Source organism: Balaenoptera physalus (genome assembly GCF_965194825.1).
Source record: "Balaenoptera physalus genome assembly, chromosome: 18".
Lineage (NCBI taxonomy): Eukaryota > Metazoa > Chordata > Mammalia > Artiodactyla > Balaenopteridae > Balaenoptera > Balaenoptera physalus.
Window position 1 is genome coordinate 28818203 of NC_138899.1, and position 16863 is coordinate 28835065.

Sequence of the window (16863 nt, forward strand, 5' to 3'; positions counted from 1 at the left end):
ATAATCAGTGCTCCTGTCACATTGAATTGGATGTAAAAGTGCCTTGTGGCTGTTATTCTTACTGGGAGTCATGTTAAAATGCCCCCTCTCTTTACCCATTAAAATCAAGTGGGCCACATAAATACATTGCAGATACAGGTGACTGAACATATTGAATGAAGTCACTTTTTTCAAATAGGCAGCTTAGTCTTTCCTGTTTTTTCTGCAGTAATTCTTGAATATCCTGGCTGATTATCATCAAATCTGGTGTAACTACTAAAGAATAGTCAGACATCACTTAGGTTAGATTTGTGGATCAAGCTGCCATCTGATATACAGAACAAACTAGTGGTTACCAGTGGGGAGAGGCAAGGGGGAGAGGGGCAATATAGGGGTAGATAATTGAGAGGTACAAACCATTAGGTATAAAATAAGCTACAAGGAAATATTCTATGATATAGAGAATATGGCAAATAGTTTGTAATAACTATAAGTGGAGTATAACCTTTAAAATTGTGAATCACTATATCATATACCTGTAATTTATATCATATTATACATCAACTATACCTCAGTAAAAAGTTTAAAAATAAATCCTTAAAAAAGGCTGCCATCTGAAAACAACATGATGGTCAATATTTTTAAATTTCTTTTTTATAGTAACCCTATCTGTATAAGGAAAATGTCCTCTTCTTATAGATACTTTGTTAGGAGTTGCTGAAATACAAATTACTTTTTATGAAATTAGCCTCTTCTAATAAACAAAAGGCAAAATTCCTATGAGAAAGTTACCATTATCTGTCAACATAGCGCATTTGCAGAAGGAGGAAGGGAAGGAGGCAAAAGTAAGAAGAAGGGGAAAGGGAGGGATGGAGAGGAGGAAGGAGGGAACGGGAGTGGGGAAGAGAGAGAGAGAGAGAGAGAGAGAGAGGGCGCTACAATTTATGGAAACAGCCACTAAGGGAGAAGTTGGCTACAGTAGCCACTGTTAGTTATTCCATACGTGCTTGTTAAACCTAACCACTTCCAACATGGGTTGGGAACCTCCTAAAACTGTTACTAATAAAAATAAAAATCTGCCCCTACCAGTACCACTCTGAAGAAATGGTTCTACTTATCAAAGATATTTCCATATGCTTACCAGCGGCAGGGTCAGCACCAAAAGTCCGCTATTATTTCAGTTATTAGAAAATCTCTATAAGACAAACTTTCCTCTCCTCTCTGTCATTTCCACAATAATTTTCTAGAAAAAAAGTGTATCTAATTGTAGTCCTTTAACTGCAGGGGTGGGAGGGGAATTAGAAAGGAAGGGACCGTAGGGAGAATAAAGGACAGAAAGAAGGGGTAAATCTGAGCTTTTTTTGCTCCCGATCTTTTGTTCTTCTTCCAGTAGTGACATTAGAAGGACTTGGGTTTAGATCCAGGATGTGTTTTCTTTCTTGAGAAGTTTATTTTATATCTTTGAGCTATAGTTTCCTCTTCTATAAAATAGCATGCATGAATATATTTCTCATGGGGTTGGTGGTTGTGAGGATTAAATGTATATAAATTGCCAGGCACACCAGAGGTGTTCAATAAATACTGCTGTCTAATTAGCAATTGTTCTTCAATTGCCTTGGTACCTTCCTACCTCAGACACCCCAACACCTTGTGATAAAAACACACAAACAGAAAAGGCAAATTAAAACATGAGGATTGACATATATACACTCCCATGTGTAAAATAGATAGCTAGTGGGAGCATGCTATAAAGCACAGGAAGCTCAGCTCAGTGTTCTCTGACAACCTAGATGGGTGGGATGCGGGGGAGGGGTGGGAGGGAGGTCCAAGAGGGAGGGGATATAGGTATACAGATAGCTGACTCACTTCATTGTACAGCAGAAACTAACACGACATTGTAAAGCAATTATACTCCAAAAAAAAAAAAGAACCACTAATGTAGAAAACAAAAAGACATAAGATTTAGGCCGATGAGCACATCACACTATCCTCTTTCTCCCCGTGGCTTCAAAGCACTTTCCATATGTTAATTTGCTTTCTTCATCCCAGAATATTGAGACTTTAATTCCCAGCTATATATTTATTATGGCAAAATTTCAGGTCAGCAGAACAATCTGGGCTTCTCATACAACGCACTCTGGTGCATTATCAATAAGCTCTTTTGGTGAAAGATATGACATAAAGATAGTGAATTATAAGATATTTACAAAACTCAAAATGGAAGTTCAAGGTTAAAATCTGCTGGAATATTTTGTGAGCCCACATGAGCTGTGGATCTGTAATTCTGAAGACTGAATATCATTTCCAATGCTCCAATGCTCTGTAGGCATCTGTGTAAACCACCGGTTTGGTCCAGCTTCTCCAAAATATGTTTTCCTCTTATTTAATTTCACTCATTTTTCATATCAGTCCTGATACTCTATTTCCTATAGGCAACAAACCCTAAGTTGTCTTCGTGAAAATAAGAAGTACAAAACTGAGTCCAAAAGAGTGCAATTGATTCCAGAAGAGTGCAGCATGTTCTCGGCTGACAGGAAACACATGGGTTATAAATGTGTGCGCATTTGAACACTCAAGAAAAACGAAAGTCTTCTTTTAAAAAAAGAGAAGAAAGAAAGCAAGAAAGCGAGCAAGAAAGGAAATTCCTAACCTAGAACCTTGGGAACATGTCAAGATAGTTAGGCAAAGTCATTTACCGCTTAGTATTTCTGAGAGGTGAAGGTTTCACTTTAATAAGATTGTCCAAAGCTTGGCTTTTCAAAAGAGAAAAAAATAAACTCCAATTAGTGATAGGTTGTTTTGCTTGTGCTAGGTCTATAAAGCAATATAATAAATCTACTCCACTCAGGGGCAACAGACATGAGAACGTGAAATGACTGTTTTTATTTGATTACCTTTGATTGCTTCTGATTACTTCAGGATTCACTTTGATGAGGTTATTGAGATCCCGGTTTCTTTAAAAAGAAAAATAAAAAGGGAGCAGGTTAATTATAAATAAATTCTTTTGGTAAGATCATTAAGGTTATAAATGTGCTTGAAATAATTGTAAAACAAAATATTCTTCCTACCCAAAGCACAAAAATTAATACAGTTCTATTACCTTTGGTTGTTGGAGAGAGTTTCAGCATTCACTTTGATGAGTTTATCAAGATCTTGATTTCTTCATATGGAAAAAAAAATTAAAGCAGCTTGTGTTAGAGATAATACAGGTTTAAGTTGGCTGGAATTGGAAGAAGGGATTAGCTATTTTATCATTTAGTATAAGACATATTGGTTTGGCATAGAACCTCCTTGAAATAAATTTCCAAACCAATCCAGGGAGGACTAATTATGTTGGATCAGGAGAAGAATTACTCTGACTTCACACGCTTATTGTCAGAGCCCATCTACAAGGGCACGCTAACTCAGAGTTCACAGCAAACATCTCATGATTGACCACTTTTACTCTGGAATGTTTTAACAGTATGAAGATACAAACTGATTCTAAGGTCCTTGATATTTTAAAAATCATATTCACCAGCTAAAGATACCATTTTTTTAAAAAAATAAGAAACTCCCAAACTAGGATTATACTTAACATAAGTCTTGGCAAAGAGAGTTCCAGTAATCCATCAAAATTGTGACTTTTCTTTCCTCTACCATGACTTACTAAGCTGAAATCATGGTAAATTTGGGACATACTCTGATAACTGTCCACTTCCTAGTTGAAACCCTATCAGTTTCTTTCCTCAGTCGGAGAACAGTATTTCCTCCCACCTGGTTTGCTATCACTCATTGCCTCTGTATAATACTTTGCTTCTAAGGTCTGGAAAGTAGTGATTTTTCAACGTGTTCCTCTAAACCGCTTTATAATATTTATTCAAAGAAGAGCCCACAATAGCAAGAAATCTTGGGATTGATAACACCTGCTTTCAGTAAATTTTGGCAGCTACCTGCCTGTACCTCCTTCCCCCCAAAAGTCCTTTTCCCTTATATAAAAATTAAGTATGGTTTACTCTTCAAAAAGACTGATGCAAGGTTAGGAACTGAAGGAGAGCCACTTAGAGGTTAGTCATCAAAAAGTCTGAGAAAAAGGTCTGCATTTCCTTCCCCAACCCCTAAGCCTTTCCATAGAATTTGCTTCCCAGCTCATGGCTTCACTGAGTTTGATCTCTTCATCCTTGTTCTCAGATCTCCATGGTAGACAGAAAGCCCCTAAATGAATGATTACTGTTTTGAATTATCTTCAATAGCATATTCTCAATTAAAGATAATCAACTGGTATTTACAAACACTATCAAAGAAATGATAAACACATGAGAACTATCCAAAATAAAATTTTCTTGTATAAATTGATTACAAAAACCTGTTATAAAGTTAAATTGTGCCTGAAAGAGGATCTTTAAAATGAGGATAATTTCATACATTAAAAGAATAAAAAGTACAAAAAATAAAACTTTGTAGAGGAAATAATATGTCAAAGGCCACAACCTTTTAATACATAAAATCAATCACAATATTTTAGTGTAACTACATATAATATTCACCAACCAGCATAATTAAGAGTAAGCTGCATAAAAAATGCAAACACAAACATGAGAACTCCCGTTTTTACTGTTCTGCTCGGTACAGAAAACTTGGTTCATTCCAAATCTTAGAACTGTGCTATTCAAACTACTACATCATAGAGCTCATTAAAAAATACAATTTACATCACAGCCCAATACTTTCTGTTTTCAGTCAGACAGACACACACACACACACACACACACACACACACATAATAAAACATAAATTTCACAAAATAAAACACCCACTACGTAAGAACTCTCATGTTTTCTACTCTATTTCACTCTAGTTAACTGGGAAAAAGTGCTGACTGCCGCTCACTAAATTAATTACAAGACCATTTAATGGGATGTGACCCACAATTTGAGAAACACTAGCTTAGAAAACATATATATAAACGCTTGCTATGTTGTACCACTTCTCTTAAAAAGACGACACCTTGTGTCAATAAAGCAAGGATCTCAGTAATAGTCCTGAATTGCCTTGACTGATAGCATCATTCAACTTAATGAACAGAAAACTTATAGACACTTTTTTCAGACCCTGGATCCTACAAACACAGGAATCTTATATCTAAATTTTATCCAGGAAAAATGTAACATTTTTCCTACTCAAGTTACTGCTTTCATTTATTTTGCTTTAAGGATATAGGGATGCACTGAAATATTTAGCTATTATTATTTTCATGTAGTTCAAAAGTTGTAACGTGTTTTGCGGTCATTGGCATAAATTTGTGCCATTGTCACTTCAAAGACTGTGAAGTAATATTTCAAGTGACCCTGTGAAGGTAGTAGAGAACATCTCCAGGCTGTCCCATGGCAAGAGTAAAAGTCCTAGCTTTATAGTTTCCACTATTTCCTGAGGTACTGAATCAACTTTCACCTATTTTAAGATCAAAGTCTCCATGCTGTGATTTAAAGACCAGGAGTTGGGCTGGGAGTTGGAAGAACTCACAGAAGATTATGAGACTTTTGCCCCGAATACTTCAGTATTCTCATTTGTAAAATGAGGAGATTGGATTTGTTCATCTCTAAGCCTCTGCCCATCTCTAACATCTTCTACTCCTAGGAATCTATGAATGTGAATTTTACTGCCTGTCATGTTTATTAAATTAGTTATTTCATGTCTCCTTTTCTTTTTAAATGCAACTCACTGACAATACATTCTATATTCAGCAAGCAGTACATAAGCGTCCCAAAATGTAATATATTAAACTGACAACCTATTATTGTCTTGGAGTCCCATCTCTTTGCCCCCAGTACATAATTAGCTTTAATCTATGATAATTGCTTGCTGTTAATAAGATTGAGTATGTCTACTGAATTCTCTTTTTGGCATCCACGGCCTATAATTATACCTAATGTGCACCTAATGATACCTAGTTGTAAGCTTCAAACCCAGTAGGTGCTCGGTAATTATTCACCGCCTAACAGATCACAGAACTACTATTCGTCTTCCACTAGTTTTCTCTGTGACACTGGTCACATCACTTAACCTTTCTGAGTCTTAATTTCTTCTTCTGTAAATAGAATAGGTTTGACTGGAACAGTGGTTTGCAAGTGTTCATAGTAACTGGGCTATGAGTTTTCTGAGGTTACTTCCTTCCATCTCCAAAATTTTGCAATTTTTGTATGTACCAGCTAAACTCAAAAAAGTGAAATCATAAAAACGTTCTTAAATATATATATATAAATATATACGTACATATATATAATAGTAGTGTATAATGATATAAAAATCTTCATATAACCAGAGACAAAAAGTGAATTTCATTTTCATCATTATAGATACTACTTAAAGAATTATCAAATTTTAGATCCATTACTTTGCTGCGAGCAGCAAACCATCTAAGAAATAATGAACCTCATAAAATTTCCACCGACTACCAGAAAACACCCTCTGAAAACGAGGTGAATGTTATTGCTTATAACTAATGAGGTGTCCAGCTCTTTTCAAAAAATTAACTATCATTAATAAATTTAACCAAATCCAGAGACAAAGGTATTAACATCAATACTACAAAACATAAACAGGGCATAGACTAGCTATGTTTCTACCCCAATCACTCCCTTCAATTGCTTTACTTGAGCTGCCTTTCTTTTTTTTAGCAAATAGATATCTAAGTTTTCAGGGACATATAAAAATTGTGATGACTTTTCAAGATTTATATTAAGTTTGCCCATAGAATGATTACAAGTCATTTATATTCAAATCGTACTTAGTTAAGGAGAAACAAAGCAAAGTAAATAAATCACATCCTTCTCTTACCCGGCTGTGTTGTTGACAGCTTTGGGGCTTACGTTAATAAGTTCATCAAGATCTTGTTCACTGCTAAAACAAAATAAAATACAAGGTCAAATTCAGTTGGAAATCAGAAACAATGGCTGGCATTGTTTCTTCTGATGCTTGTGAATCATTCCATGGGATCCTAAACAAAAAGTGATAAATTTACCGAGTTTCTACTTTATATATATTAGTTATATTAGTTATCTTTTTTAAATCCTCAAAACAACTGAGTTAAATATTACCATTCTCTCTTTATAAATAAATTGAGTCTCATAGAAATTAAGACACTCTTTGGGCCAGATACCTAAGAAATGACTGAGGGTGAACGAGGATTGAAACCATAGCTGGACCCCAAACCACATGCTCCCTTCTGCTAACATCCTTCCTCTCTCTATTCACAATAATTCCTTACATCTGCACAATGCTTTTCACCAACATTATCATCACAATAATCTTGAGAGGTAGCTTGGAGTTACTCTGTCACGCTTTTCTTAACTTTTGCTCCAGTGAATGATGGGTCTTAACTTTTCAAGAAGACAAGAGTATAATCAAAATCATGTAGAAATATTCTAATCAAGTATTAGAATGTTATGTCACCAATTTTCTGAAGAATCATTTAAAAATTAATCCTTGGGTTTGTGAAAGAGGAGAAAGCCAATATTCTTTGGTTTATTCAGTTTTATGAACTTATAATTGATTTACTATAAACTTGCAGTAATAACCTACTTATGCTACTTATGCTATCCAATGAATTTCTCAAATAGTCATTAGACAGAATTAGCTTCAATATTACAATTTGAACAATATTATAATGTAATAAATTGAAGCAACACAATAAAAGAAAAAATCTATCTACCATCATTATACATCAACAAATCAATTTGTTCTCATTTTTTTCATGTCCCCTTTCAAATGTCCTTAGCCAAATAATCTTATTCTGGGGCATAAATTGAAGACTTGTTCACGAGTCTTCAATAATCTTAATAAGCTTACCTTTTATTTGCTGAGGGAGTCACTTTGATAAGATTGTTCAGATCTTGGTTCCTAAAAAATGTTGTAAATTTCAATAAGGGGGTAAAATCAAGTCAAATCAATTACAATTTGTACATTTTTTTTCAATATTAATATTGAATCAAGTGATTGTTGTTAATTCAAAACTTCATCTTACTTGAGTTCTTTTTTAGCCCTCTGTAAAAGCAGGTGGCTACTATCAATTCATTTCTTACACAACTACATATATATGAAAATTTAATTTACTTTTATTCTTATTTCTTTCAAGACAACTTCAAATTTAAATTGCTCTTAAACTCCTTGTTTTCCAAGAATATTTTTGAAGCTTGTAATGAATAAGAGAAAAATTTAAATTGTTCATCATTTGCACGTGTTCCTTGCTTCCCTCCCCTCAAAACAAAACAAAACAAAAACCTGGGATTTTTTTTAAAAAGAGGCTATTTCCTGATTCTAAAGTATGGAGGTAATATACATAATATGAATATGTAACATTCAGGCTACTCCAAGATATTAATCAGTTCAGAATCATGCTTCATGCAATGCTAAGTCAGAACAAGGAAAACTTCAGATTATATAACTTGCTTTTATTCTAAACAAATAGGCAATAATAGCTCTAAAGAGACATTTCTGTTATCACACTGGGCCTTCATACCAACTCTAACATCAGAAGGCCTGAACAAGATGCCTAATTTGCTATACCTTATTATTGGACAATTTGTTATACACCCTGAAAAGAAAAAAGACTGGAAAGGCTTATATCACTGAACTAATCTTTAGGATTAACCTATAAACTAATTTTATCGTGTACATATCCTTCCATGTAAATTATTGCATTCTATTATATTGAACTATATGAAATTGCCCTCTTGTGGATCAAAAATTATTGAATGTCAACAATTTCATAAAATTCAACCTAACAGATAATTTCTTTGGTATCTTCTTTGAACTAAGCAATGAGGGGTGCAATGGGGATCCAACAATGAAGAAAAACAGTAACAGTAATAATAATACCAATAGATAATATCTAATAAGCACTTGAGGAATAAGTGCTTCATAAGCTTGCTCGCATCTAATTTTTCTGGTAATTCATGAAGAAGGTAATGCTTACAATCCCCACTTTACAGATACAGAAGCTGAGGCTTAAAGGAGGTTAAATGATTTGTCCAAGATTATACAGCTAATAAGTATTCTCCGAACTCAAAAATTTCACTACCAAGTAGAAGAGATGGACACATGACCAAATGCAATACATGGCAGAGGGTGGGTACTGAAACGAGGCTCACACACTGCACGGGAAAGGTCATATTATTAAGGCCATCTTCACTTTACAAACTAAGTCATCTTGGAAGAGGGACAAGGGATAGCTGTCTTTCATTGACTCTTTTATCTGTAACATGAAGTATTACATGGTCTCTGGATTCAGTACCTGACCCTCAGACAGTGGCAATGCGTTATGCTCTTATTTAGTGAACAAAATCTAAGGACAATTTAGCACTAAATAATCAGATAAAAGAATGATAAAATCTTTGGTCTAACCATAAAGTGAATAAAACAAGATATGCAAGGGAGGCTTTGTTTCGGAAGCTGTTCCAAGTACATTCAGAGTTGATCCTCTTCACTCACCCACATGAAATACTGTTTAGTCCAGGAGTCAGCAAACTATGGTCCTCAAGCTAAATTCAGCCTGTAGTCTTGTTATATAAGTAAAGTTTTATTGGAACACAGCCATGCCCATTCCTTTACGATGTATTATCAATGGTTGCTAGTTGACTAGTTAAAATAGAGACTGTTTTGGTCCCCCAAACCTGAAATATTTACTACCTAGCCCTTTAAGCAAAAGTTTCTGACTCCTGACCTAGTCTAATAAACTTTATATGATATCTACCTACTGTAAAAATAGAATTCCTATACACCAAGTAAGATAGAATATCTATCAGAAAGAAAATATATACCCTGGTATCTTTTATATTTAACTCGCATTCAAACTAGCATAACAATATATATTTATAGATTCGTGGTTTTTTTACATCTCTTTGTTTACTCAACACGATGTACCTTAAAGAAAATTCTCTCTATAAAAGACAAATGTCATCCTTTGTATTCTTTATTATTTCAATAAACTAAGTATAATTTTAAAAAATAACCTCCCAACTTTAGGAATTGTTTGAGTGTAAACATAAGAGAAGAGGGAAAAAATGATGAAGGATAAAGGAAGGAGAATTTTCTTCACATGAAGACCTTCTCTTAGGCTGCTTATGTCTAAGAAATTGTTTGGGGAAGATATTTCATCCCAGGAGGAAACTCGATTCATTTTGAGGAAATCCCAAGCATGGAACACAAATCCCACACTGATAAGAGATTATTCCCATATTTTAAGGAATTCCTCCACAAATATCCACAACCGGGGAGCCCTGAATAAGGATTTGAAGACTAGGTTTCTGACATAGAGGTATTGATTTTGGGTCCCATTATTGGCTGTCTCTGTGATGGGACAATGAGTTTTATCATATTTTCGAGGTTGAACAGAAGAAAATGGAGAAATAAGTTCCATAAACCTCACCCTTGGTTAGTTCTGTTTGTTTCTGGAGCCACTTCGATGAGATTGTCAAGACTTTGGCCCCTTTAAAACATGGAAGAAATGATCAGAGAAATGGTCGTCTTACATCAAGTGGTTGCAAATATTTATTAAAATGGAGAAACATTTTTATTATAGAAATTGTTTACTATAAAATATTTATTAAAACAGAGATCATCTCAAGGGGTTGGAGTTTTTCAGTGTTGACTCTGAAAATATATATTTGGACCTAACTATAACTGCATAGAAATAATAAACAATAATTAATGGTTTCAGAAAATTCATGATGTGCCAGGCACTGTTCTAAGTGATTTAACGTGATTTATATGATTTAATCCTCACATCAGTCCAATGAAATAGTGTTAAAAAATTAATAGACAGAAACTTCAATGAAATAGAGTTAGGAGACCAGAAGGGGGAGTTCTTGTGCCCTGTGATAATAGCGGAGCCCAAGAGGAAGAAGAATGACTCCTCTTCTTTCCTGGCAGGGACTCAGCCAACGAAAAGACTTGAACTCTTTGTTTACTGTAGCCCTCCCAACCTCCTTTTCTCCTTCTATAAAGTGTTCCTCCCTTCCCCTTCAGGGACTTGCATATGGCTCCCCACGGTTGCAGACCCCAAACTGCAATTCTCTGGTGATCCTGAGTAAATCCACCTTGGCTGGAGAAATATCTGGCAGTCTATTTGTTTCAGGTCAACAACGGTAAGTATTATCATCCTGATTTCACAAAGGGAAAAGCTAAGACACACAAAGATTAAGTTTTTGCCACATGGCTAGTAGTGGCAAGGCTGGAATCTAAAGCTATGTAATCTAACTCCAGGGTGCGTGCACATTCTATAACATCAACCATCTTACTGGAACTGAATAACTGAATTGACATTGGAAGTGATCAGGGAGCATCTGGTCCAATTTCCTCACTGTGAGGATGAAAAAACTGAAGTCCAAACAGGGAGTGTGGCCATGCCCATTTCACACTGCTAGTGAGGATACAGCCAGGCCCAGACCCCCATCTCTGGGCTCTGGTCTGATTCTCTTTCCTCTCTCCTGTGCCATCCCTCTGCTTAAGAAAAATAAATCAACAAACGAAAGTATCCCATCCATCCTGAAAAAACAACTGTGCACCTAATGCATCAAGGCACCTGCATTATATTAGAAGTCATTTGACCAAAATCTTAAACATTTTACATAAAAGATCATGGGGGTTCCATGGTTTTTCTTGAACTACCATTGATACATTGATACTATAGCAGTGTCAGTCTGCTGAAATGATGATTTAATAATGTTTTTAAGCATTGGTTAATGTGAAACAAAAAAAGAGGGGCATATTCAATCTTGCCCTTGCACACTTTTTCCTGTTCTTGGGTTCACTTTGATGAGGTTACTGAGGTCTTTGGAACTTTAAACAAAAAAGCAAACAAAAACATAATAAGTAAAAATGGAATTAAGTCAACTAAGTACTTTGAAGGATATACGTGCTCAAGATGAATTTTGTGATTAGGTTTTGAGAGAAATCAATACCAGTCTATGCCCTTCATTTAAAAGAGTAAAAATTTTGACCTCCATACAAATCATTGGTATACTAGCTCAGTTTCCCATTTACAATCAAAATAAAACCATAAAATTAGGGCAAGATTGAGTTAAAAAGATCAATTCTGGAACTATTTGCCAAAAACTCTCACCTGGCCAGCCCCTTTCAGTATTCTACATAATGCTATAGCTATAATTAAACTATATTTTGTTAATAATTTTCATTTGTAGTGCCTTTTTGCTTTAAAGGGATTTTATATCCATTATTGCACTTGATCCTTAATAATCAAATGACAAAGGTGGAACAGACATTATGATCCTCATTTTATAACTAAAGAAGCCTCAGCTCAGTGTTCGAGGGACTTGCTCCAAGGCACCCAGCCAGTAAGCAATGGAGCTCAGACTTTCTGACTCCACAGATTTTTCAGCATAGCTTCTCTAATGAGAGCCACAAATTGATGCAGAATTTGATGCACAAATTGATGGGAAGGAAGAAAGATACGATATAATCCTCACCCTGGGTTACTTCTGTTTACTTCAGGGGTCACTTTGATGACATTGTCAAGGCGCTGGCCCCTTTAAAGCATAGAAAACGTGATGAGGTTAATGATAGACTAGAACCAAGTTGATAAAACTATTCATTAAAACTCAGGAACAGTATAAACACTCACTGAGATCATGCCAAAGAGTTGAAGATTGTTAAAGGCACGCAGAAGTATGTAGGGATTTATATATCCCTGAAACACGTTGAGACTCAGTGAGAATATTTTAATCTTGGAGCCATTAGGGCCACTAGCAAATACTGAACTAGGACTCTATTTTGATTCATTGAATGCTATGCTTTTAGCCTTTTCCAGGTGCACTAAACATATTTTGTAATAGTCTGTATACACATTTCATGGAACATTCCACAAGACACAACTCTACGCATCAACTTCCAACATGCTGTGGGAACTTTGGAGAACACATATTTTGTAAAATTGACATTCATTAGCAGATTTTCTATTTAAACACTGGATTTAGATAAGTATACCAATTTGTTAAAGTCCATGATATACAAATCTGGTATCTGCTGCTGGTACTTATAACTGTGTGTTAAAACTACAAATTTTGACTAGTTGTGTTGGCAACAAACAATAGGAAGATTAAACTCTATAAAGTTCTGAAATGTAAGCTATATTTACTATAATATAAAACTCCGTGTAGTCAGTGAAAACACGTCAGTAATTTATGATTACCCTTTAGTATATCTGCTTCTGATTTTAATGGAATTTTGCTTTTCCTATTGCTTCTACATGTGTTTTCCACATTCGCAGTGCCAGCCAAAGTGCCTCTGATCTACAGAGGATACCACATGGGTAAAGAACGTCCACAGAAGGCACTTTTACACCCTGGATCCCCATGCCCTGTGGCCCTGCTAAGATTGATCATGAAATCTCTGAGGTTGCGTCAATGCAACATCAAAGGTATAGATATTTGGAAGCAGCTAGACGTTGACTCAAGTTTTTACTTGTATGCAGATGTCTGAGAATGTGTACATCCCTGCTAAAAGCAGCAATAAAAAATTTGATCCTTTTTCATGCAAATAATGAAACTATTAACCCTGAAAGAGACAACCATTCTACCCCAATACCCTTTGCTGATTTTTTTAACCCTTTGTTGCCTGAATGAAATATGTGGAATTTGAATGCCAGTGACTGAGAAAAAAAATTCCCAGGATTCTGTTTCTAGATTTGAGTACTCAAAAAGAAACCTCACAACATTAAGCACTGCAACTCCAAACTTGTAATATTTGTGTTGGTTGTGTTGTCAAGACCTTGATCTCTTTAAATATATTAAATAGAGCACATATCAGTATAAGGTTCCCTAAATTTTAAAGTTCATATAGTCAAAAAAGAAGAGTGTGCTATTTAATGTAGTAATGTAAAATAATATTTTGAGCTCAACTGTGGGAAGCAATGCCTCATAGTGTATATGTCTTCAATATTTATGCATTCTTTCAATCCACAAATAGTTATGGAAGGCCTACTATGGGCCCCAAGTTATGGGACAATACAGATGGGCTTAGCCCTCAAGAAGCTTCCATTCTAACTTGATGAGAGGCAGGCAATATGCAATCAAATGTATAAATGAATGCCACATTTCCAGATAATAATATATGCTATGAAGAAAGTAAAAAAGAGTGCCTGGTGCCTGCAATGCTGGGGTTGAAGGAGGGGGTGGTGACTTAATTATATTCAATGGTCAGAAACGATCTCTTTGAGAAGGTGACAGTATGGGAATAGAGCTTCCCAAAGTGGGAATAGCATACACAGAAGTGTTAAGGCAGAAGTGAGCCTGGAATAGAAAAAAGATCAGTTTGGCTGGACTTTACTGAACATGTGAAAGGCCATTGCTAAAGTTTAGAACTTTATTCTACCTGAAATAAGAGAATATTGAAAGTTTTTAATAAGGGAGGGAGATGATCTTATTTTACTTTTAAGAGATCTACAGAATTTAATAATGCTTGGTAAAGGAAAAAAAAAAAGATCACTATTGTCCCTAAAAGGTCCCAGGAAGCACACACATACACAACCATGAACATAGGTACTCATATACACACAAAAGCACACGGATATACTCACACATATATTTAGGCACACACAAGCATGTGTACACAAGTACGCCATCAAACACACATTTTCACTTGTTTGCACAGACACACACCCGTATGCACTCACACATGTAGGCATACACACATGAATGCACACACAAGCATACACACGATTGCACACATCTGCATGTGTGTATACACATGTGTACACATAGGCACACACACACACACACACCCCAACCTATGAAAAACAATAGGTGATGATTTGAAATACTCTTTTTAATAAAAATTAGAAAGGAAAAACATGTATTTTTCTTGGAGAGTCAAAGTAAATTAAATATTTGAACAGTATCTAAATTATTAAGAAAACATAATTCATGTGAATCTTTATTATTGCTAAAACTATTCATATCTACTATGTGCCAGGCATGACAGTATTATGATCCTTATTTTGTAGGTGAGTAAACTGAAGCATGGGGACACAGCTAGCAAGTGACAGAGCCAGAATTTGAACCCAGGTCCTTTAGACTCCCTGCTCCCAACCTCAAGTTACCTCCCTGAAATACCCAGGTAGCCAAGGAAGTCAGTGCTTTCTTCTCAGTCTGTCGATGCAAAATTGTACACGTCTGCAACTCATAGGGTCACTGGGCCTGCAATCACACTGTGCTGCTGAGAACAGGACAGCCTGACAGCACGCACCAGCTTTCAGCCAGCCAGGCTCTGCTGACAGGGCCTGCAGGCATCAGTGACACATTTTAGAATCAACGCATAATAATATGTACTGAGTGAATGGAATGGAAAGGAGTTCAAAAGAAACCACATGGAATTATTTGGTATACTTTTCAGCAACACGCCAACAAGCTCAGTTTCAGATATGTTCCATCTGTTTTTTAAAAAATAAAAAAAAAAAAAGCAAGAGGACATAAGCTTTCCAGATTTACTTGACAATTCATGGGTAGGGTAATTCATTTACAAGGTACACTTTGTTAAGCTCTTCATCTTTAAACATACACTGCACTATATACACATACCCACACTACACACAAACATAGTACACATGTACACACACAGTTTGTACATAAACACATCCACACACACTACTTACAGTCCCACATACACTTGTTTATATATGCTATTTATGCATACATACACATACACACACACTACTTATACATACACACATATATTTATATATATATATGCATTGTGATGGTTAATTTCATGTGTCGGTTTGACTGGGCCACAGAGTGCCCAGATATTTAGTCAAATATTATTCCAGGTGTGTCTGTGAGTGTGTTTTGCGATGAGATTAACGTCTGAATCTGTAGACTGAGTAAAGCAGATGGCCGTCCCTAACGGCCATGTGCCAATTCAGAAGGGCCTGTGCCAATTCCTTATAATAAATCTCTCTTTCTCTCACTCTCTCTATATATTCTATTGTTCTGTTTCTCTGGAGAACCCTGATTAATACGCACACATACACTTATACCAACACACTTATACATATACACTAATATATACACACATTTATATGTAACACACTATTGACACATGCACATACACATACAGACTCACACACACACACACACACACACACATACACTTACACACAAAGAAATAAATAGTAGAGAAGGGTAGTCAAATTCCCATTTAATTTCTCAAAATCTACCTTATAGCAAATGTCACCTGAGAATAAAATGCAAATAAAATTCTGTGTATCACTCATATAGAATTGCTTAATATGATGTATTTGGAAAAAAAGAGTTCAGTTCGGTTTGAATTTCGATTTGCTCTCCTGAATGCAAGCACTCAGAATTCCAATGTGTTTATAAATGCCAAAGGAGAAATAAAAAGCTTTAAATTACTTACCTCTTGATATTTTTATTTGTTTCAGGATTCACTTTAATAAGCCCATCAAGGTCTTGTTTCCTTTGAATAAGGAAATGAGTTTTAATGAATGTCATTAAAATAAAACACTAATCAAGTGAACAATTATTGGCAAAATTAAGAAGTGGTAAGTATACACGTTCTCTATCAATGTAATTTTTAAAGCTCTAAATGCAAATGAAAATTCTTCTCTTACATCTTGAACTGAAGACCATTTAAGTTTCCTAATTTACCAACAAGAAACATATGATGTTTTTGTTTTGTTCTCAAAATGCATAAGTATACGTGAAACTTGTTATTTAACAAAATCAGCTTTGCCCTCAGATACATCTTGTTAGAACACCCCAGATGGGTGGCACTGAAGTAATGTTGAGTTAGATAAAGTTCTATACTGGATCCAGATAGAATGTAAATTTCCATCTAACAAATCAGATATAATTGCCTATTCTGTTTTTA

The 16863-nt window shown here is 35.3% G+C and overlaps 1 protein-coding gene across 23 annotated transcripts in view; it reads right to left on the reverse strand.

Annotated features, from left to right (window-relative positions):
• The window catches only part of SCEL (sciellin), a 398872-nt gene that overhangs the window by 40762 nt on the left and 341247 nt on the right, over positions 1-16863 (reverse strand). For 14 of the 23 annotated variants that reach the window (XR_014256049.1, XM_082434846.1, XM_082434838.1 and 11 more), the window contains 7 exons: positions 16390-16449; positions 12444-12503; positions 10385-10444; positions 7807-7857; positions 6796-6858; positions 3080-3139; positions 2874-2933 (listed from right to left, as the gene is read on the reverse strand). Coding sequence is in view for 22 of the 23 variants with exons in the window: in XM_082434846.1 (XP_082290972.1) it covers positions 2874-2933; positions 3080-3139; positions 6796-6858; positions 7807-7857; positions 10385-10444; positions 12444-12503; positions 16390-16449 (414 nt within the window). In the remaining variant the exon portion in view is untranslated. The remainder of the gene's footprint in view (positions 1-2873; positions 2934-3079; positions 3140-6795; positions 6859-7806; positions 7858-10384; positions 10445-12443; positions 12504-16389; positions 16450-16863) is intronic. The other 9 variants (XM_082434848.1, XM_082434843.1, XM_082434841.1 and 6 more) reach the window with 5 other exon arrangements.